We start from the raw sequence: 22,877 nt of genomic DNA, 5'->3' as shown, positions 1-22,877 counted from the left end.
TTAATTTCGGTTTTCTAGACTGGAGCCGCTATTTCCTTGAAATAGCTCCTCAATTATCCTCACGAGGCCGAGTGGACCCCGTTCCAGACCCACTACTTCTCAGAAAATCTGGTAGCGTCGGGAATCTAACACCAGACCTCAAGATATGTCGCCAGGAACTCTGACCACTAGACCACAGAGGCGGTCAGACACAGTTATGAGACTATATAAACGGTGACCAAGCACACTCGACGTAGGAGCTCGGAAGGCCATGACGAATTCGGAATCCTACATTAAATGGCGCTAGTGTCGCTTGCACCTCACATTTTCGTACGATCGCCATGTTCACATTATTTTCGGTACGAAATATAGCAAGATAACGTGACGCGGCATCTTGTTTCACATCAAATTTAATGAAAATTCGTCTCTTTAAGGTTCTCAGTTTAGCTCACAGTACATAGTGTAGAACTGTAGGATAAAGACTGGATAAAGACTGGAGAGGATGTGGAATGAGGCATTCGTGGTCTAATGTCTATTAATCTCGGTATTTACATGAAGGAAAGTGGAAAACCAAAAAAAGCTTCAGTCATGACAATCATCTCACTCGACATTCGAACCAGGCACCTTCCGGACGCAAGTCACAAGCGCCAGAATCATGTCTTTCTTCACGAGTCTCATAAAAACTGATCACCTCATTCAAACGTTAAGATGAGGAGGAACACATGAACTACGTGGCTCTAAAGGTCGTTTTATTTTCGGACATGAACACACAATACAATCACAAAATGAAAACATGGGAATGTAACTCACCACGGCCTTACGTCTGTCACCGGCCAGTCAGCAAGCCAATGAGAGCTGCTTTCTCTTTATCTTTCTTTCGCACCGACTCCATGTTCCTTTGTTTCCACGAGCTCTTCCTCAGTTTGATGGGTCGACTGCCCACGTACCTTCCTGTCAACAGAGGATCAGCCACGTTACACATGCCGAAAGCTGTGAAACTCACACTGACCTGGAAGAACGAATAAGAAAAGGGAAAGAAGGGGGCATCAGTGACGTCCATTTCCGTTCATACGGTCCCGTCCGAATGCGGGGCCGGAGAAACTTAAGCTGCCGGCACATTAACCGAAACCAGCCGAGTCGGGTAGGGTCGGGTCGGGTCGGGTCGGGTTCTGGATTTTAACTTGATTGTTTGTTTCTGTCATGGTTAAGTTAATTATCCTACTTAGTTTTGTTGGAATACCAAAAGTGGACATAATCATCCTTAATTTCTTCCTTATTGTTGCGGTAACGTGTCTACAGAGCCGTTTCCCAGCGACGATACGGGGATACACATACAGACGGATGGGAGGGATTTATGAAGCATGCAGCTGAGATGGGCTCAGGTGCCATGATATACATACCAAGTTTCATAAAGATTCGTTCAGACATTCAAAAGATGATGGGGTAGAGGATACACAGACACAAAGACAGGATGGAGATCTATAAAATTCAGTTAACGCAAAGTGTGTATGCTATTTGTTCGATTTAAGCTAAACTGGAATGTCATCATCATCATCATCATCATGGTCTTCCATCGTCTCACGGTTCCTCCAATTCAACAGTGGTTTTCCTTTGTTCTGTTGTATTCTTTGGCAGTATGCTCAAATTCTATTTGGAATTCGTCTGTCTTTCATTCGTAGAACGTGACGTTGCACTGTGATGTAGATTTCAGTGCTTTACCAGTATTATTTAAACTAAAAACATTCAGTTCTTACCTAATTTGAGTATTTCTTACTTGGACCTTCCTTACGTAACCTGCTACATGCCTCAAAAACTGGAATGTGTTAAAAATTTAGGCGAAACTCCCAAATATCACATTTCATTAAAATCCGTCTAGCGGCTGTCGAGTTGTTACGTGCGTACATATGGAGGAATAAAGTTCATTTTAACAGGCATGTGAAAGCGACTAACACTCTTTATGACAGTTTTGCATATACCTGGCAACAAATTACTTTCAGGCCCCCAACTACTATCCCACACAGAATGGTCAGACAGCCACCATGCTGATACAGTTCCTACCTCGAACCCACGATCCCAGTGTTCGAGCGGGCGAAGACACTTCATGCCTTAGACCGGGCGGCCACTATGATCAGCCGTGAGAGTGCAAGACCAGATGACTACGTTGGCGACTGTGAAAAAGGAGCGCTCATACTGTATCTTCAGATTCCTGACGACAATATACAGCAGTCAGTTAGAGTGATATTTTGGATACTGTCCATTGTTCCAGTTTCCAAGCCAAACTGTTTCGGACAACGGCTCTGCTCCTTTCTTCTGGTAACAGGACAAAATAAAGGATGTTACTTAGCTGAGTCCCTTGGCAGAGGGAGCCTCAGATCCAGGAACAGTCATGGCTATGAGGTCCATAGGGTTGTGAGACGTCGAAGCTCCCACACTATCTAGGCAATCGGCTCACAGATGGCGGTGAGGTCAGCCTTACGCGCCGGCAGCCCTTTACCCCAAGAATATTCCTGGTACTCATTTCTGTTAGGGCCATAGTGCGGCTGGAAGGATTAGGTAAACTGAAAAAAAATCAATGACCTCATCGGGACTCGATCCCGCGACCTTCGGGCTTGTAGCATAGTCCCTCAACCAACTACGCTACCGCGTGCCCCCTCAAAGGGAGTAAAACCTTTATGTAATCCTGCAACATGAAGAAGGAAATAGAACTAGTTTCTGAAACGCTGTGGTCTGAAAAGAAATTACATGATAGCCAATGCCCAAAATATGAGTCAAAAATATAACAATGTTGCGTCTGAAAATGATCAACAGAGATATATCAGAGTAAGGGCGGTCGCACACTAACTGCGTCAAGATAAGCATCAAGACATGAAACAAAAGACGCAGTCTTGCTTCATTCGTGATTCGTAAGCATGAAGCTGACGTCAGCATCATAACTCAGACCGGTGTGTGGCGGTCTTCATAATCTCATTCGTTTCAGCTGTGCTCCTTTCCTTGCGTCATGTTGCAGACATCATGTCTTGACGCATGCCGGTGTGCGGCCTACCTAAGACTGGACTGCTAGGGACAGCACAGCTCTGCACATACTGCGTGACTTCTGTGAGGACGAACATACGAATTCACTCCCGTAGCTTTACTCGATTACTCATAGCACCAAGCTTATTATTACATTCACATTTCTCGATAGATACGACGCAGTGACGGCGAAACGGGCTATCAGTGTCAGGACGGTAACATGACGCAACGAAGAACAGAACTAGAACCCAAAATTCAAACGTTTGTACGTGACACAATCCACCCACATGCCGAAAATTCATGGAACTACTGAAAATGAACAAGAGAGACAATGATATCACAATTACACACGTCAGCCATCACAGTCCTGTCAAACCGGCTACAAACAGAAGCTGCACAACTGCTCCAAAAGACGCCGAAGGAATTATGTTTAACTACCGAGACAAAACATAAACAAATCTGTTTGTTTCAACTGAACTACAAATTTTCAGTGCAAGACGCAAAGTCTTCAGCACTGTCTCGTGACCGAAACGTTCAAAAACTGGAGTTGCGTCTTGAATCGATTTTATGTGCTCTGTAACTGTCATCAAAAGCTTTTCTTTTTTTTTTGGAAAGAATATTGTAGCAGAAGCATAAAGCAGCTGCAGCTGTTCTTGTGAATGAAACAGCGTATTCGTGTTGCAGCTAACGTCAAACGAACAAGGATAAGAAAGACCCTGAGTGGTAACTAATAAAACTGAAAGTGTGTGCACTTCTCTGAATTTGAAGCTGAATGTAGCGCATAAGTTGTTATGAAGAAGTATACTACAGAAGATAGCAACAAAGACTTCTCAATAAGGACAAGTGACCTCATAATGTAAGGAGCAACAGGAGTGGCACGTACCTCCAGAAGGCATGCGAAGCTTAATCACAGGCTACATGAGGTATATTTCATACACTGTCAGACGCAGGTCCAAATGATCTAAAACAAACGCTAGGCAAATCTTCCTGTGCAAGGAATAAGTGCCATTTGTTTAAAAATAACAGGAAAGTGTTCTAACTTCTGTGATATAACGCCGTGTAGTCCGATGAAAGTCAACCGATGTTCTGAAGAAACATAACGTCTCCATCTTCAGAGGGGAAGAGTTAAGCCAAGCAATAACCCAACATGAAGCAGCAAGTCTCTGTTCCTTCTTGTATAATACATGATCATACTTAATTTGCTACAAAAGCCGTCATTGAAAATGGCTACGTGAAGCCTCACCCTGAGACAAAGGGATACGCTAGTCGAAGAGTCCATAGGCACTGGTTTATAGACGCCTGTGTAGCCAGGGACTCTGACCACTAGACCACGGAGGCGGTCAATGGCTGACTATTCAGTCAAGAAATTCTACCTGGGGAAAAATAATCTCCACTATTTTACGTTCTCCCCAAATTCCGAAAAGCCTATCAAGGCAGCAACCCGTCACGTTCACTGAGACTCACCGGCCTTGAGGTCTTACGCTTCGACGTCATTGACGTTGGGTAAATGACGGTCATGTCAACAGCACCTAAAGGACAAACGGATGTGGAACCCCTCCCTCTATTCCTTGTCGCCTTAACAAGAAACGCAAACTCTCAAGATCTATTCAAGTTGAATAGCCTTAACCATATTATCATCGATGTAGAGTTACATAGAGCTCAGACTGGCTACAACCGCCAAAATTTTGTTCATGTCTGGGCCAACTGCAAGCAACCCCTTCGATGTTTGTGGTGAGGTGGTGGCCACCTGCATATGGAATACATACAAAACAAATTCCGTGGCTGTAGTCCACAAGGGAACTATACCGACCGAGCGACCGCAGCTTGTCGGCGAAGTTACTGCCAACTTTAGCGGATAGAGGGTGTCACGTGGTCAGCGCAACGGATCCTCACGACCGTTAATTTCGGTTTTCTAGACTGGAGCCGTTGTTTCCTTGAAACAGCTCCTCAATTATCCTCACGAGGCTTAGTGGACCCCGTTCCAGGCCCACTACTTCTCAGAAAATCTGGTGGGGCCGGGAATCGAACCCGGGACCTCTGGATGTGTAGCCTGGAACTTTGACCACTAGACCATAGAGGCGGTCACCTGCATAGGGAATGCCCTGAAAAGACAAATATATAATCTACGCCGAGCTGCTGAAATTGTGCCCTAGTAGGAGAGAAACCTCACCTAGCGCCACATCGAGACTGCAGCCATGCGAAAGAACTGCAAAGGAGAAAAACACAATGAGCTCCCAAGGGATCCTCTGGATGGAGGTTCTTCTCCATGTACACCTCACCAGAGCAGTCCCATACAGCTGCACTGCGTCAAGTCACGCAACACCAGCAACCACAGGCACTGCAGACATGCCACAACAGGAAATTCAGAGAACAAGTGAGTCAGCACATCCTCTCGTCAGACATGTTACATAAGGAGTATGACCGCAAGGGTTCAGCTGCAAAAAAAATCTCTGGTCGTGAGCCTCAATGGGTTTGGTGCCAAGACGAAATGACTGGCGGTAAACCGCCCGTTGTAAAGCAACTCTGAGTGGCAAAGGCTGCGCAAAGCCCACGCCGTGACATCGCGAATATACCCGTGCTGAAACTACGGTGCAACAAACGTAGCGTCTACCCTTCCTTCGTTGAGGAGGCCCCATTTCGAAACGCATACATGTCTAGGAGGCTGTTGGGATCCGTTACCTGGCAACCACTAGTGAAAATAAACTGAGAAGACTTAGTGTGTACTATAGTGACTCGTAAAGTGTGTAGATTAGCGACAGGAGTATAAATTATTTGTAGCTACGATTTATAAGATTTAAATAAATCCAATTAAAGTAAAGTAAAAAAGTAAAGGTATCCCTGTAACAGGCCGTGAAGGCCCATAGGGCTGTGAGACGTTGAGGGTCCCACATTATCTAGACAATCGGCTCAAAGATGGCGGTAAGGTTGTCAGCCCTACGCGCCGGCCGCCCTTTACTCCCCAGGAAAATTATTTAATTAATTCCTGGTACTCATTTCTGTTAGACGCTGAGTCAACCCCAGGGCCATAGTGTGACTGGAAGGATTAGGTCAATTGAAAAAAATTCAATGACCTCATCAGGATTGAACCGGCGACCTTCCGACTTGTAGCACAGTGCTTCAACCAATTACGCTAAATCCAATTACCGATCACTCATACACGTGATATTATTTAGAAGAAATCCAGTCTTTAAAGGGCTAAGCACTTCCTTCATTCACCCCCGCAATCAAATGTTATTTTGTCTCACATGAAGGAAACTTCAAATTAAGTTGGCAAGCTGATTTCTTTGGAACTGGAAATACAACGTAATATCGTCTGCAACATCAAACGCCTCCGCCTAACCTATCAGATTCCTTCATTTCATCACGGCGCCACTTTCATCACTGGCCGGTACATCTACGTGTATAGTGGAAATTGTGAAACCCGACTGCTGATCTTGCCAGACGGGCATTCAAACGGAGAGGAATAAAGACATGTTTTAAGAAACAAACACTAATCGCTTTGCAAATTATGTCGAACAACCAACAGTAGGTAAAGTAAAGGTATCCCTGTAACAGGCCGTGGAGGCCCACAGGGTTTTGAGATGTCGAGGTTCCCACATTTTCTAGACAATCGGCTCACAGATGGCGGTGAGGCTGTCAGCCTTACGCGCCGGCCGCCGTAAACCCCCAGGAAGACTCCTGGAACTCATTTCTGTTAGAGGCTTAGTCGGTCCCAGGGCCACAGTGGGGCTAGAAGGATTAGGTAAATTGAAAAATCCAATGACCTCGGCAGGAATCGAACCCGCGACCTTCCAGCGTGTAGCATAGTGCGTCAACCAACTACGCTACCGCGTGCCACGCAACAGTATGTACCTCACTGAATAATCCAAATAATGAGGCTTGGAGAACGTAGAGCGCGCCACAAGCAAGCACTTAAAGGACAGCACATTTATGTACGTCTGCTAGTAACTGATCGATATACTGTTCGAAATCGAATTGTATTATCGACTTTCGCAGTAGATTAAATGTGCCGTGTTTCATGAAAGCAGAATACTTCATGAGTTCAGGCGATAATGGCATGGGAAATTATGTCTCTGCCCCATGCAATACACACGTAAGGAAAGTGGAGGTTCACCTCCATGCATTCTTATCTCAAGCACTAGATGGAGGCGAGTTGAAAGGTAAATGATTGGGCCCACAGCCCAATAAAAGCCGTGGCTCTCTTGTGGAGGTATAGCTCCAGGCCTTCTTAACCTTCCGTACTAAACAGAGGTGAATGGACCATCCGCTTTACCCCCGAGGAAAGATCCCTGGTACCCACCCCAGAGCCGGTTCAGACAATGTAGCGAGAGTATCACTTCTGCCCCCGCCAGTACTTGGCCATTATACTCACTGAAAGTGGGGGTTTCAAAGTTGTCTCTTGGCAACAATGTAACACCGATCTAGCGAAAATTTAATTTCCTTGATATTTTTTTTTGTTAACGATGCCAAATTTCATTAGAATTGGTGAAGTCAGTTTAGGAGTGTAACGAGAATAAGGCGGCAAATTAACCTTTACCTGAAAACATCAATAGACAGAGGTGCCTCCAAATCAAATCTACCCAACTCTCAGTTTTTTTATTGGAGTATACCGCTGTGTGTGGTGCGTCAAACGAGATGGCAGGAAAATATCGTGGCCAATTTTAAGACATTGTTCCAACATGTCTCAAATTATTACGAACCACGATAAACTAAAAACATCATTCACAAGGGCCATTCCCTGGCTCTTAGTAAGGCTGCGCAATAACACACCGGTCACATTGTCCCTTCATTCTAAATGTAAGCGCGAATCGATTTTGTTAAGTAACTGGTATATTTAAGTAAGGTTTATGGAGTCCTGGGACCCAGTAACCCTCAAATTACGGGATCACCGACATGAAGACTAACTCATTGACACTGAGAAACACAGTGGGTGGGCGTGGTATGCGGTGGCGTAGTTGGTTGAGGCACTATGCTACGAACCGGAAAGTCAAGGGTTTAGGTCTCGATGAGGTGGATTTTTTTTTCAATTAGCCTAATCTTTCCAGCCGCACTATGACCCTGGGGACGACTTAGCCTCTAATAGAAATGAGTACCAGGAANNNNGGGGGGGGGGGGAAGGACGGCTGGCGAGTAAGGCTGACAACCTCACCACCATCTGTGAGACAACTGTCTAGAATATGTGGGAACCTCAACATCTCACAACCCTATGGGCCTCCACGGCCTGTAACAGGAATAATTTTACCTTTTATATTCGTTTTGGTGGTCAAGAAACGAACTCACGACCACCTGCATACGATGTAGGAGTGTAGGTTACTATGCCAGTGCGTGCTGAAGCATCGAAGAACGCGACTCCCACGAGTTGTTGTCATTATCCTCTGACAAGTTTTTAACGAAGATCGGAGGATGCGCCCCGCTTGCATCGTGTACGCCTGCTCCTTTCTGAACACAGGATGGGCTGGAGATTGCTGCGTGGTGTGCATTAGTAGGCACACGTCCACTGTTACCAGCGAGATACGGCACTGCATCCTCATCTCGGCACCACAACATGTGAGTACGACACAGTCTCCACCTTCATTCATATCGCCCGCTTCTCTTATGCAAGACACAACAATTCAACAAGCGAAAAAGTCGTATTAGTCATTCAAGCATGAAATTCATCGAAGGTTTCAGTTTCTAGCTCAGAGAGAACACAATGATCCTCCATTACAAACGCTAGTCTGTTAATAATCGTTTAAGAATCGCACGGAACATATGGACGGTTAGGTTTTATGTTACAACAGGTGGTATAATATTGTACCAACAGTGTCTTCAAGAAAACTATGTATTTCATATTGTGCATCCGAGTTTCGCATTCAGATAAGAAAACAATTGACTGATGCTTATGGAAAGGCAAATTAAACCAGTAAGCAGTTAACGGTTTCGCCACAACAATGATTTTTATCTAAATTTAAATTTAACTAAAATTTAAATTATCTAAATTTAACTCTTTGAAACAAATTTCATCTATTATTTTTTTATTGCTAGTGGGGGTGGGACTAAGTCCCTTGTACTGCGGCCACTTCTGGCCTATTGTACCATAATCTCGTCTAAATAATGTTTGAAGATTAAATTCCTACTAGTTTCCATTACACAGACCAAAGGGTCAATGCTGTTCAGGGAAATTATTTATTCTAAAGGTCCTCTTAAACATACAAATACACTGTGTGGGCCAAGTGTAGGGTTTATTAATGTTAAAGTAGGGCGTACATACAGTAGCCAAGGCTCTTTTACTGTGCTAATGGCAGATGTCAGGATATCAGGCAGTACTGTTAAGTCACCTGTCACTTTGTGCTAGCTCAGACTGTACCGAAGGATCGTTTTGTCAGTAGTTAGTAAGACATTGATGGTAGGGGGAGTGGGGCTATCATACAGTCAAAACATAGTAAGTTGAAAGTTAATACAGTTCTGTTTACTATAAACTTCCCTACATATATAAACAATTCGAATTCGTACTGTCACAGAGATGTGTTTGCCTGCAGAATGTGACGTCGGGAAGTAACGAACCCTACAGATATACAATAAGTTCTGGGAAGAACTAATAGCCTACTTTCAAAGTCAAAGTCAAAGTTACTTTACGACTGGCGATTTACTGCAAATCAGTTTGTCTCGGCGTCAAGGCCCTTGAGACTCACGACCAGAGATCTTTCTTAACTAAGCCCTTGCGGTAATAGTCCTTATGTAACATCCTCTTTGACGAGAAGATGGGTTTGTCTCTTACAGACATGCTTGGCCTTTCGTCAAGTGTACGTATCACACTTAGAGCATTATACAGAAAATTCTTCCTTTTCCACTGCATACAACCTCGCATGCGCGAGCAGTCACATATATATATATATATATGTCTTGCAGCTGTTTACTGAGCTCATAGCGCTACCTCCAAATGCCGTTCGCATTAAATGCTATGATTTTGTGCAGTCTATGAACTCTAGCAGCCATGTTGTTGCATTAAGTTAAGTACCATTATTGTAATGTAAATATTTTGTCTCCTTCTGATACAGCTTTACTGAGCTATCTCATGATCTGTCGCACTACAGTGGCTACTTCTAACTTGTCATTGTCAAACGAACCTTTCCCTTCACTACATATTGAATATTTGATACGATACGGACCGCATAGAAAACATCGCGTCCATAACACTGTGTGTATTCGTTGGCGCGGGAACGTGTCTACCGAGCCGTTGCCCAGCGACGACTGTCTCGTCTGACTCCAATATTCCGGCTTACTGGTGTTATGGGGGGACATGCAGACAGCAAGGTGATCTCGTAAGAATCCTATTTGTTTCAAAATAATGAAAGTAGAACAAAAAAAAGAGAGTTCAAACATTAAAAGTAAAGGTACAGCTATTCCTGGGCAAAAGACCTAATCCCTGAAGCAGATAAGTGTATAATGTTTAAGGAGTTCTTGTGGACGAAAGTTCAACGGTGTTAAACCAAGACGAACTGCTAGTGGCGGTCCAATTTAAGAAACAATGTATTTTGTGGGCGTCACATTTGTACAGTATCCTGGGATCACAAGCATGTCATTCTAATATCCTTCAAAACGCAGCTGTTCTGTGGCAGACTTCGATTGGGATGCCGCAGCGGTAGCGCTCCTGACTCGGATTCCGGAGGAATTGTGTTCGAATCTTAGCTGGGATACCGTCTATCCTGACAGGTTATTCCTTCTGTCCCGCCAGGGAAGTGCCAGAGCATCTCAATATGGCCAAGAGCGCTTCCCACCAAACCAGTCGACGCTATGCAACTAGCTGACTGGTCGTAAAGGAATCTCTTCTCACTCCAAACTGAATTTAGCCAGAAGATAGTCTTACACAGAAATAAACAGTTCCTCAGAATTTTGATTGTCAAGTTAAAAAAATTTAAATTTCGTAGAGACGTCACAGCACCCTACTGAAATAACGAGAAGATCAGAGTACACAAAATCAGAACTTAAGCCATTGTCTGCATTTGTATAGAGAGACTAAGGAAAATAACGAGGAAAAAGTCAGGATAACCGGTGTCCCAAGCGAGATTCGAACCGAGTACTTCCAGAATACAAACCCGGAACGTTACCGCTACACCAGCGAACTCGGTATGGGCGGGAAAAGATAAAACTACAGAGTGAGGGGGGGGGGGTCTGAGAGCAGGATCCGGAGGAAAATGTTTGACTCCTTACCAGATACTATTAGTGTGCCCAAATCAGGAGGGATGGAATAGGTGGCGTATGTAGCACGCAAGGGTAAGGGTAAAAGTTGTCTGTGCTTAACTAATTAAGCACTACGCCATGAAGGCGTATGGAGGAGTGGGTGTATAGAGCCACATCTTCTTGACCTGGGCACTAGTTGCAGGTGAGTCGTCAGCTTCACGCCCCAGTCGCTTTACCCCCGGTACCCATTGGACAGGAGATTGGGTGGACTCCAGAGCCGGTCTGGACGATTTGGAGAAAATTCTTGACCCTACCGGGACTCGAACTCCGACGCCTCGTTCGCCCAGCACGTAGCCAGTCGCTATACCGACTGCGATATCCCATGGGAGAGATTAAAAATGCATAAAGAATTCCGACCGCAAAAGCATCTGGAAAAGCAAGTGATAAACGTAATTTTATTAAATGCGTACTACAAATATCAGGGTGTGGACCGGATGCACCTGGCTCAGGATACGAACCCGTGACTGGTCCTTGTAAACAAGATACTGAACGTTTGGGTTTCACAAAAGAGGAAGAACTTCCCTTGATTAGCTGAGCGACTACCAGATTCCCAAGAACAACTCATGGGGGTTAGTAAAAAAAATTATTATTAAAACACATTTAACTATACGAATCTTGAAGATTGTCTCCTGGGATGTCGCCGTGTAGTCTGCAGCCACTTGCTCATACTGGTTCCTCGCTCGCGGATTTCTTATACCCTGAAGATGGAGGCGATACGTTCACTCGAAACATCGGTTTACACAATATCTACACGGCTCCTCATCCCAGAAGGCGGCATTCTTGACAGTCACCGCCGTGAAAACCTCAAATCTTGCATTTGATAAAAAACATTACCAACGTTTCGGAAGAATCTGTCCCCTACATATTAAGGGTAAAAGGGTAGCCTATCCTATTTTGAAGATGGAGGCAGTAAGTTCCTCCGAAACGTTCATAATCTTCTTATAGACTGCACGGCATCTCTTCCCAACCGACAGTAATGTCCATGTTCATCGCCGTGAGAACCCCAAAACTTGTACATGAATCAAAATGCTTCGTTTTCATTTAGTTTGTTTGGGTGAGGTGAGACTGAGTCCACTTGGTACGTCGGCCACTAGTGGCCTATGATAGATGAATGTAGAGCAATGAGAACGGGCAGGGGAAACCGAAGTACTCGGAGAAAACCTACCCCAGTGCCACTTCGTCCACCAAAAATCCCACATGGCATGACCTTGGCTCAAATCCGGGCCGCCGCGGTGGGAAGCCGGCGAATAACCGCGTGATGCGGCCCCTATCTAAATGCTTAAGTCTGTTAGATCTTACAAGCAACTTTATGAAGTGACGGTCGGGCTTCAAGGCTTCAAAACTAAATACCGGAGTTTATCATCAAATTAACCGCATGGATAAATGACTAAATAGGCACGTAATGATAATGACGTAAGTTTCACTGAGCGCTTAATAGGAAGACTCTTAAAACTTTTTACTCAATTAATTAATTAAGTAATTTTGCGTCGCCTACTTAAGTCCGCCACAATATTTCTAATGTTCCTTAACGTAGTTATCTTCCCGGTTTCAAATATACTTTCAGTCTGATTAAACTGAAAAAAAGAAACTTCCCGAACTTTATATGGAGTGATAAACAGTCAAGAGTCCTGATTTCGTCAACACCTAAGCCTGACCGGTGCCTGAGCTGGTCTCCAGTGCTTCACAACAGCGAATGTAGCTATGATACCATTCTTCTTGGGATGATGGTTTAGAAGTATCACTTTAAAACCGTATACGGGAGGTGACTGATTCAAAGTTCGGCCTGGACACGGTTATTCTAAGGTTCTTCCGGTCTTCCTCAGTCCCTTCAGGCCAACTATGGGACAGTGCCTTGATCAGACCACGAAAGTTTCCTTTCAAATCCTCTCCAATGCACCGGTCATCTGTCATCTTATCATTTAACTACATGCAGTATGGCATACAGGGTTGTAAAATAAACAATAAATAAATAAATAAATCTTCCCCGGTGCATTACTCGTATGCCTCCTATATTTTGACTATGTCCACCTTCTGGGTCGCCCTATATATTTCTTACAAGCTTATATTGAGATACGATCCTTCTGACTTTTCCTTAAGCACTGATCTGTATCCAATATCATCTCCATGAAGGGAAAAAATCCTATTATATCATAACTCTGAATTTTATTCCAATCTTTGGGGGGGGGGAGGTTATCAAATTTGTAATTTGTTTCGTTTTTTTTTCATTTCAGAGTCCTTGAAATTATTCCAGTGTACCTTGAAATTTATTTGCCTCTTATTTAAATATTTTGTCGTAACTGTAATGGATTTTCCTGGTTCTAGATAGGGACCAACAGAGAGTTCTTGTGAATATGGTAACGAACCTTCGGGTCCACAAAAGATGCGAGAATTCTCGACTAGTTCAGCCACTATTCTTTTTTTATGATGGCCTCCACACCATCGATTTAGTGTGCAATATGAATATCTGTCGATTTAATAATTCGATACTGACATCGTCGTAAAGTAACTAGCTCAAAATAAAGCTACATTCATACTTATTTATTTACAGTTATTAACACTATGGCTATGTAGGAATATTTATGGGGCACGCAGTAGCGTAGTTTGTCGAGGCTCTATACTACAAGTCAAAAGGTGGCGGGTTCGATTCCCGATGATGTCACTGAATTTTTCAGTTGACCTAAACCCTCCAGCCGCACTATGACCCCGAGGCCGACTCAGCCTGTAAGAGAAATGAGTACCAGGAAGATTTCGTGGCTGTAAGGGCGGAAGGCCGGCGCATTAGGCTGACAACCTCACCGCCATCTATGAGCTGACTGTCTGGAAAATGTGGGGAGCCTCGATGTCTCACAACCCTATGGGCCTCCACGGTCTGTTACAGGGATAGCTTCACCTTTTCATGAATATTTATATTCCTTGGAAATTATTGCATCAAATTCTTTCTTTCGTGGGACGTTAATTTCCCTTCAGTCCTCTAACATACAAAAGAGCTATTCCTGTAAGACGCCGTGAAGGCCCATAGGGTTGTGAGACGTCGAGGCTCCCACATTTTCTCTAGACAATCGGATCACAGATGGCGGTAAGGTTGTCAGCCTTACGAGCCGGCCGCCATTTTCCCCCAGCAAGTTTCCTGGTACTCATTTCTGTTAGAGGCCGAGTCGACCCCAGGGCCATAGTGCGGCTGGAAGGGTTAGGTAAACTGAAGAATCAAATGACCTCATCGGGACTCGAACTTTCCGGCTTGTACTCTAACATGCAGTGGACTCTTTATTTAATTAATCTCGATATTACTTACTTACTCATGGAGCTGAGCCCTTCTGGAGGAGCCGCCAATTCTGCAGCTACTCCAGAATTTCCCAGCATTTTATGGAACCCGAAGGTTCATTACCGTGTTCACAAGAGCCCTCCACTGGTCCCTATCCTGAGCCATATCTATCCAATCCATACCATCCCATCCTATCTCTCTAAGATCCATTTTAATATTGTCCACCCAACTACGTCTTGGTCTTCCTAGTGGTCTCTTTCCTTCTGGCTTTCCCACCAATATCCTATATGCATTCCTCCTCTCCCCATTCGTACTACATGCCCTGTTCATCTCATCCTCCTTGACTTTATCATTCTAATTATACTTGCAGAAGAGTACAAGTTATGAAGCTCCTCGTTATGCAGTTTTCTCCAACCTCCTGTCACTTCATCCCTCTTCGGTCCAAATATTGTCCTCAACACCCTGTTCTCAAACACCCTTAGTCTATGTTCCTCTCTTAATGTCAGAGACCAAGTTTCACACCCATACAGAACCACATGCAAATTTATAGTTCCGTATATTCTAATTTTTACATTTTTGGACAGTAGACGGACGACAAAAGCTTCTGGACTGAATGGTAGCAAGCATCACCCGAGTTCAGTCTCCTCTTAATTTCATCCTGAATCAGGTTTTGATTTGTGACCGTCGTTTCAGTTAATTACGGCGTCCTTAAACAGACAATTAAATATGGATTAGACCCATACTCGCACGTGACCTGTCCCTTCCTCCTTAAGAGGGTACTGATCCTGTCATCTTAACACGAAATTCTAGTTTACTCTAGAAGGCAGTTTATGGGCCCAGAGCTAATGTTTATCGTGCAGGGCCTTGGTTTTATTGGAGCAGCCTTGTCATATAAGACTTCTCATGTTGGACTTAGAAACCTCATCCGTTCTCACTGTGGTGAGCAGCCCCCCTCACCTGTGACCGATTGGCAGGGTGCTCTCCCCTAACATACATCTCTGGGTCGGGGCATCGACTTCTGATTCCCACCATGCTTTGCTCTGATGGAAATCACAAGTCCTGGGACACGCGGTAGCGTAGTTCGTTGAGGCACTACGCTACGACCCGGAAGGTCGCGGGCTCAAGTCCCGATGAGGTCATTGGAATTTTTCAATTGACCTAATCTTTCAGCCGCACTATGGCCCTGGGGTCGACTGGGCCTCTAACAGAAATGAGTAACAGGAATATTCTTGGGGGTAAAGGGCGGCCGGTGCGTAGGGCTGACAACCTTACCGCCATCTATGAGCTGACTGTTTAGAAAATATGGGAGCCTCGACGTCTCAGAACCCTATGGGCCTCCACGGCCTGTTACAGGGATAGCTCTACTTTTTTTTTTATCATGCTTCGCTCTTCCACTTCATTTCTTTGGCATTTCGCTGCACACCTTCCACATTCACTTATTTTCCCTCGAACTGTTTCCGTGTATGTCGGATTTCAGGTTTTCAGTACCGTATTCTGAAGTGTGACGCTGTGTAGTCTGGTGTAAGTTCACCAACATTTCGGAGGAACATGTTCAGGGTTGCTGCTTGCTTAGCATAATCTATTGGCAGCGAAGATACATTCCTCCGAAACGTCCATGAACTTCCAATGATTATACGGTGTCACAATCTAGAAGAGAGTACTCTTCATTCTCAAATATAATGTCACGTGTTTGTGATTAGACGCGGGGTTTGGATTGATAAATGGATTTACTGGACTCTTATAAACTCGTAGTCACAAATAATTATGTTACCGCTAATCTACACTTAAATCACTACGCCACGCGCTGTCTATTACAATCTTCACTAGGCGTTGCTTGGTTATGGTTTGCAACAATGGAGATTCCTGCTCTCGTGCTAACGTTGTTTCCGGCTGGCTACCATCTCACAACCAACCCATGACGGCAAACTCTTGTCATGACCGACTGACTTCAAGTCAAAGTCACGTTACGACCGATGGTCAGTCGGTCAGTCATAGTGTCAAGCCCCATCTGGGGCCCCAAGACCATACTTTTGTTACTGTCAGGTAGTTGAGGTTTCGTCGATGTGGGGCGCACTCTCTGACGAGAGGATGAGTCTGTCATTTACAGCGGTCATAGTCGCTATCTTCGTTTTCCGTTTACTGAATTCCATGTGACCATCCGCAAGGCTAAACTGGAAACATCCTTTCCAGCTGCTCACACCTGCCCATGGTAAAAGGTAAAGTTACCCTGTAACAGACCGTGGAGGCCCATCGGGTTGTGAGACGTCGACGCTCCCACATTTTCTAGACAATCGGTTCAGACGACGGTTAGGCTATCAGCCTTACGCACCGGCCGGCCTCCGTTTACCCCCAGCAAAATACCTATTACTCATTTCTGTTAAGGCGCGTCCACATTACTCGTGCTCGTGCTCGTGTGACTCGCTATGCTTGCGCGTAATGTGGATGATATGACAAGTCACGAGACAAGCAAATTTTAAATTTTTAATTTAAAAACTATAGCCAATAAATTAAAATACAACTACAGCCTATACACGCTACGAGTAAATATACGGATCCTCACGCGTGTGGACGAAGATTTGCGAGCACAAGTAAAAGCCAGACGAGTCTCCCGGCGAGCACGAGCACGAGTAATGTGGACGCGCCTTTAGAGGCTGGTTGACCCCAGGGCAATAGTACGGCTGGAAGGACCAGGTCAATTAAAAAATCCAGTGACCTCATCGGCAATCGAACCCGCGACCTTCTGGCTTGCAGCATAGTGCCTCAACCATCTGCACTGCCTTGGGCACATCTATTAATGGCCGTGTCTTACCTTTACGATTCATTAAGATCTTTCAGCATTAGCTGTATGGTTTGGAATCTGAGGTTTCTCACAGCTGTGATATGTGCTATGTGATGCCGTGTAGTCTGGTTGATCATAACAGACGCTCACGAAGACCCTCTTCGTGGTAAAAAAAAGTGAGTAAGAAAGTTCTTTGGAGACGCTGATAACGGTATACCAGACTGCACAATATCCCCCAGAAGGGGCGCAAGTTCAATAGCGCATGCGTGGACAGCAGAGCTATCGTGTCATATATAATTACGGCGTTTCATCTGTAACCACATCACGAATACCTCCTAAATCCGTAATTCCGGTAAAACCCGTAATTCACGTTAGTACGTACACATGCACATGAACATATGTACTAAAAAATACGACATTACTAATTATCCTCTGCATTATCAGTCTGCTTTAGTCACTACAGTGACTGACTATGGATCTGACAATCGGGCTTCGATTACAGGCTGGGGCAGAGATCCTTCTGTAAATCACAGCATCCATACCCGCTTTGGTGCCTACCCATCCTATCTAAGTAAGTGATAACGACAACTCCTTCTCGGGGAATAAAGCAAACGGAGCGTGAAACTGACCAATCACTCCACAGTTAAGAATGCGTATAGCAATGCCCCCATTCCAATGTAAGTGTTCCATCGCGTGGTGCCTAATGAAGCACAAGTAAGATTTACTTTACGACTGACGGTTTACCGCCAATTAGTTCGTCTTGGCGCCAAGCCCCTTGAGGATCACGACCAAAGATTTTTCTTCAACTGAATCCTACGTAACATCCTCTCTGACGAGAAGATGAGTTTGTCGCTTACGAATGCTGCTGGCCCTTAGTCATTCTTGCGTCCGAGTACCGCGGGACTGATGACCTATTTTACTGTCTCAAATTCGAGACTCCCCTCATCTTGGGGGGCCAGGTCCCCCTATTTTTATAACCTCGTTCCGGGGTGGCCCAGTTAAACTCCACCAGGATCTGGTCTCCCTTTTCGTCGCCTCCTACGACTCGCAGGGCTACGGTGGAGGTATTCGAACCCACCTCCACGGCGGGTTCAACCATGAAGCACAAGGATAAGTGTACCTCGACAAAGTGGCAAATTCTAAACCTGAGAGAGCGCTCCCACCGCAACCCTTCTGTGACTTTCTAAATTACATTTTGTATTTTTCCAGACATTTTAATAGCGTGACAATCTAGTGAGGTGGAAAATTAACGCATCATTTATAGTTTTAATTACATGCATGTGTCCGTCTACCCTAGAGACTATGATGATTGATTGAATAACGGTCTCGGATCGTTCTAAGGTATTACTCTCAACCTACGCGCAGGGACAGCAGATAATCAAACGTGTTTGTAATAAAAGACACATTATATCGACCAGCAGTTAAACGATGTAGCAACAAAATTAGCACGATGAAGAGTCCGGTCTTCTGGGCAAGCCAAGCTTAGATTACTTTTCGACCTTGAAGATGGAGGCGACATGTTCCTCCGAAACGTCAGGCCCTCCCCGAACTACACGGCGTTTATAACAGAGTACAGTAAACTTAAAAGTCACCACCGGAGAATCTCAAATTTGCCAGTCTTATGTGCCATTCACGTTCATTCGCGCTTGTTAAGTGCCATTCTGATGTCAACAGTTAATCAGTTTACTAGACATTACATTACATAGTCATAAATGTCACCGGTCTTTATTTATTGTTTGTTTAACGATGCCTTCAATGTCTAATATTATACAGCAGCGAATGATAAGACAGGAAGCAATAGGCGGTCTATAGGGCAATCGAGTTGGACTGATCACATGAATCGTGAAACATGCGCTTTAAAACCTGTTAGAATCTGTTCCTGGGATCTTAACGGTCAGTGAAGGGATAGAAGAGACATTTTAACGGACAATAAACTTCTGATGAAGCACATTTATATCGCTCTTAGTAACGAATATGTCCAGCCCAGCTTTGAGTCTCACCCAGCCTCCTATCCCATCAATAATGAGGGCTTTCCTCAAGAAGCAAAAGCGGCCGTTGCGTGAAACTGGCTACTTATCTACATTTAAATCTGAGGTTATGCTGGAGCTATACCTGAATTCCCGCAGAGGCCTCCATCGCGTGTGTTTAACTAAGAACATGGACAGCTTCACCCTTACGGTTACCAGACACCTTTTGGTGCAGACTCGCAATACAAAATTCGGTAACAAAACAGCTGAGTGTTTTGGAGATAAGACACGCGGACGCGCCAACATCACGCATTTCTTGCAAATTAAGAACTAAACTCCCATGGCTTTAGTCCGCAAGCGTACTATATCGACGAAGCGACCGCCCCTTGTCGGCGAAGTTAGCCAACTTTAGCGGATAGAGGGTGTCGCGGGGTCAGCGCAACGCATCCCCACGGCCGTTAAACTCGGTTTTCTAGACCGCAGCCGCCATTTTTCCATCCAAGTAGCTCCTCAATTATTCTCACGAAGCTGAGTGGGCACCGTTCCAGACCCACTACTTCTCAAAAAATCTGGTCGAACCCGGGACCTCTGGATCTGTACCAAGGAACTCTGACCATTAGACCTCAGAGGCGGCCTCATGTCTTGCAAATAACGCATAAAATTAGCACCACTGCGTATTGTCTATATTCCGCGCTAGATGGTAAGGTAAGCTAAGGTAAAGATGTCCCTGTGCTTAAATAATTAAATACTACGTCACGAAGGCGTATATGGGAGTGGATGTATAGATCCACATTTTCTTGACTTCGACACTAGTTGGAGGTGAGTGGTCAGCTTCACGCTAAGGTCGTTGTACCCCTGGGGAAAGAGCCCCCGGTACCCATTTGATAGCTGGTTGGGTAGGCCCCACAGCTGGGTTGGACGATGTGGAGAAGAGAAAATCCTTGACCCTACCGAGACTCAAACTCCGACCCCTCGGTCGTCCACCCCATAGGCAGTCGCTATACCGACTGAGCTATCTCGGCTCCAGTACTGAGGAGTGACACATTTAAATAAGTGGGCACTTTTATCAGACAGCCAAATTCACAAATTATCGACTGCTCCAGTCTCCAACTAACGCACAAATGTACTCCCATTTTAATCATCTTATTTTCACTTTAATTAATCAAATGACCTCATTACTAACATCTCGTCAACGTTTTCACACCTACAAGGATTTCTTGGAACCCCCACGTCTGGAACACGTCTAGGCGTATTTACTTCCAGGATTATTTTTAAAAGCTTAAAATTAAATGTTCATTTTACAGTGTTACAGCTGCAGATTTTCCCGATCTAGTCAAAACACACACCCAGTCAACAGCGTTAACAAACAACCGAATTTGCACCTCTTAATACAACCTTGAAAGTTCTCAGCAACTGACAACTTGCAATACAAAATCACTTAACAAATCCAACTCGGTATAAGGAACAATAAAACACATTAAGCGAAACTTAATCTAAACAGAAACGTATCACGCGCAAACTGTGCGTTTCTGGAACAAATTGTCATTTCGTTTTTACTTTCCGAGTTACTGACAGCAATCCCGCCTCGCGATACATTTCATCACACTCTGTTCGTCCGAAGTTTATTCACACAAAGATAAGGTCACTGGGAAGCCCCTTGCAGTGCTGAGAAAGGGGAATATAAGTTCACGGCCTTCGGTGTCTTTTCATTGCCTCTTATTTTCTTATTTAATCATCACCATGAACTTCCTTTCGTTATGGGAGACCTGAAGCTTTGTTACAAAATACACAGAGTAAGCAAAGCTGTCCCTGTAACAGGCCGTGGAGGCCCATAGTGTCGTGAGACGTCGAGGCTCCCACATTTTCTAGACAATCGACTCACAGATGGTGGTGAGGTTGTCAGCCCTACACGCCAAGCTATCCTTGTAACAGACCGTGGAGGCCCATAGTGTCGTGAGACGTCGAGGCTCCCACATTTTCTAGACAATCGACTCACAGATGGCGGTGAGGTTGTCAGCCTTACGCGCCAGCCGCCCTTTATTCCCTAGGAAGATTCGTGGTACTCATTCCTGTTAGACGCTGAGTCGACCCCAGGGCCATCGTGCGACTGGAAGGATTAGACCAACTGAAAAATCTAATAACATCATCAGGAATTGAACGTGCAACCTTTCGGCTTGTAGCGTAGTGTCTCAACCAACTGCGCTACCGTGTGCCCCCAAATAAACACAGTGAGCTCAGTGTAATTAACGCTAAAACACCATAATCCGATTATATCAAGGCGTGTCACTAATTACGGTCCTGAGTCAGTTCCATGCATCTCCGATTGTCACAACCCACATCCATAAAAGCAAGATTAATGTTATCTTTCTAGCTCCGTCTCAGCCCTCTACAGTGTGCATATGTCAAGAAATTCTGTATCTTATGTACTGTTTCCCCGTCCTAGCCACATACACCCAGCCCATCACAGCCTTCACATTTTACTATCCTAACATTACCAGCTGAATTTCAGAAACCGTTGAATTCCTCGTTATACAAAATTCAAAACTGCTCACTTACTTCCATCTATTTTTGTCATCACTTTATTTTCAAAGACCGCCTCTGTGGGCTAGTGGTCAGAGTTCCTGGCTATAGATCCAGAGGTCCCGGGTTCGATTGCCGGCGTTACAAGATTTTCTTAGAAGTAGTGGGTCTGGAACGGGGTCCACTCAGCCTCGTGATGATAACTGAGGAGCTATTTCAAGGAAATAGCGGCTCCGCTCTAAAAAACCGAGATTAACGGCCGTGGGAATCCGTTGCGCTGACCACGTGACACCCTCTATCCGCAAAAGTTGTCACTAACTTCGCCGATAAGAGGCGGTGGCTCGGTTCGCTAGCGGACTACAGGCTACGGAGTTCTTTATTTTCAAAAATTTATCTTTTCCTTAAAGTAACAGGCCTCGTTGTACACCAATACAAAACAAATGGCAAAATTACTCTCTATGCTATCCTAATCTTAGGTTTTACAAATCAGACAGGCTATCAAGTTTTCGAAATGATTGATAACTTGGGAAAGCAAGGCGCAGATGAGAAATTATAAGAATTTCTGGGAAGAACTAATCGACTACGTTACTTCGATACGACACGGACAGCTTAGAAAATGACGCGTCAAAAAAATCTTCTAATGTAGCGTGTATTGTAGCTAGAACGTTTACCGAGCTGTTGCCTAGCACCGAATGGAAGGATACACTTAACCAAATACAGACACACATACTAATGGGAGGGATTTATGAAGTACGCCGTTGAGATGGGTTCAGGTGCCACGATATACATACCAAGTTTGATACAGATCGGTCCAGACATTCAAAAGTTAATGGACGGGGGGTGGGGGACAGACATAGAGGATGGAGAACACTTAAGTTTACTTTACGAAAACAGACTAATGGGTCTACAAAAACTACACATGAACGAAGCAACAAACATTTCTTAACTAGCTGAGCGACTGTTAGCTTCTTAAGTACTCTGTTCTATCGAGTTAATATCGTTACTTTTCTACTTTGTTTTTTATTTGGTGCGGTGGGATGCTCAGTTCACTAGGCACGCGGACCATCTGTGGGCGCAATGTACCAACCCCAATCGACTGACGAGTATGGACATGTTAAGGCGAAACCGGGGGGGGGGG

General features: G+C 44.7%; 2 protein-coding genes across 6 annotated transcripts in view; one reads left to right on the top strand and one right to left on the bottom strand.

The window, feature by feature from the left end:
* The window catches only part of LOC111867476 (RNA-binding protein 42), a 64,639-nt gene that overhangs the window by 11,595 nt on the left and 30,167 nt on the right, over nt 1-22,877 (bottom strand). For 2 of the 3 annotated variants that reach the window (XR_002843357.2, XM_023857406.2), the window contains one exon: nt 790-930. Coding sequence is in view for 2 of the 3 variants with exons in the window: in XM_023857406.2 (XP_023713174.1) it covers nt 806-930 (125 nt within the window). In the remaining variant the exon portion in view is untranslated. Of the gene's footprint in view, nt 1-789; nt 931-963; nt 989-22,877 lie in introns of those variants that run through there. The other variant, XM_023857397.2, reaches the window with a different exon arrangement.
* LOC111867486 overlaps nt 1-22,877 on the top strand; it is a 73,429-nt gene that overhangs the window by 35,100 nt on the left and 15,452 nt on the right. The gene's annotated exons all lie outside the window — the stretch shown is intronic.

The sequence above is a fragment of the Cryptotermes secundus genome, unplaced genomic scaffold (genome assembly GCF_002891405.2).
Source record: "Cryptotermes secundus unplaced genomic scaffold, Csec_1.0 scaffold519, whole genome shotgun sequence".
Taxonomy (NCBI): domain Eukaryota; kingdom Metazoa; phylum Arthropoda; class Insecta; order Blattodea; family Kalotermitidae; genus Cryptotermes; species Cryptotermes secundus.
This window is presented reverse-complemented; position numbering and strand designations above follow the sequence as displayed.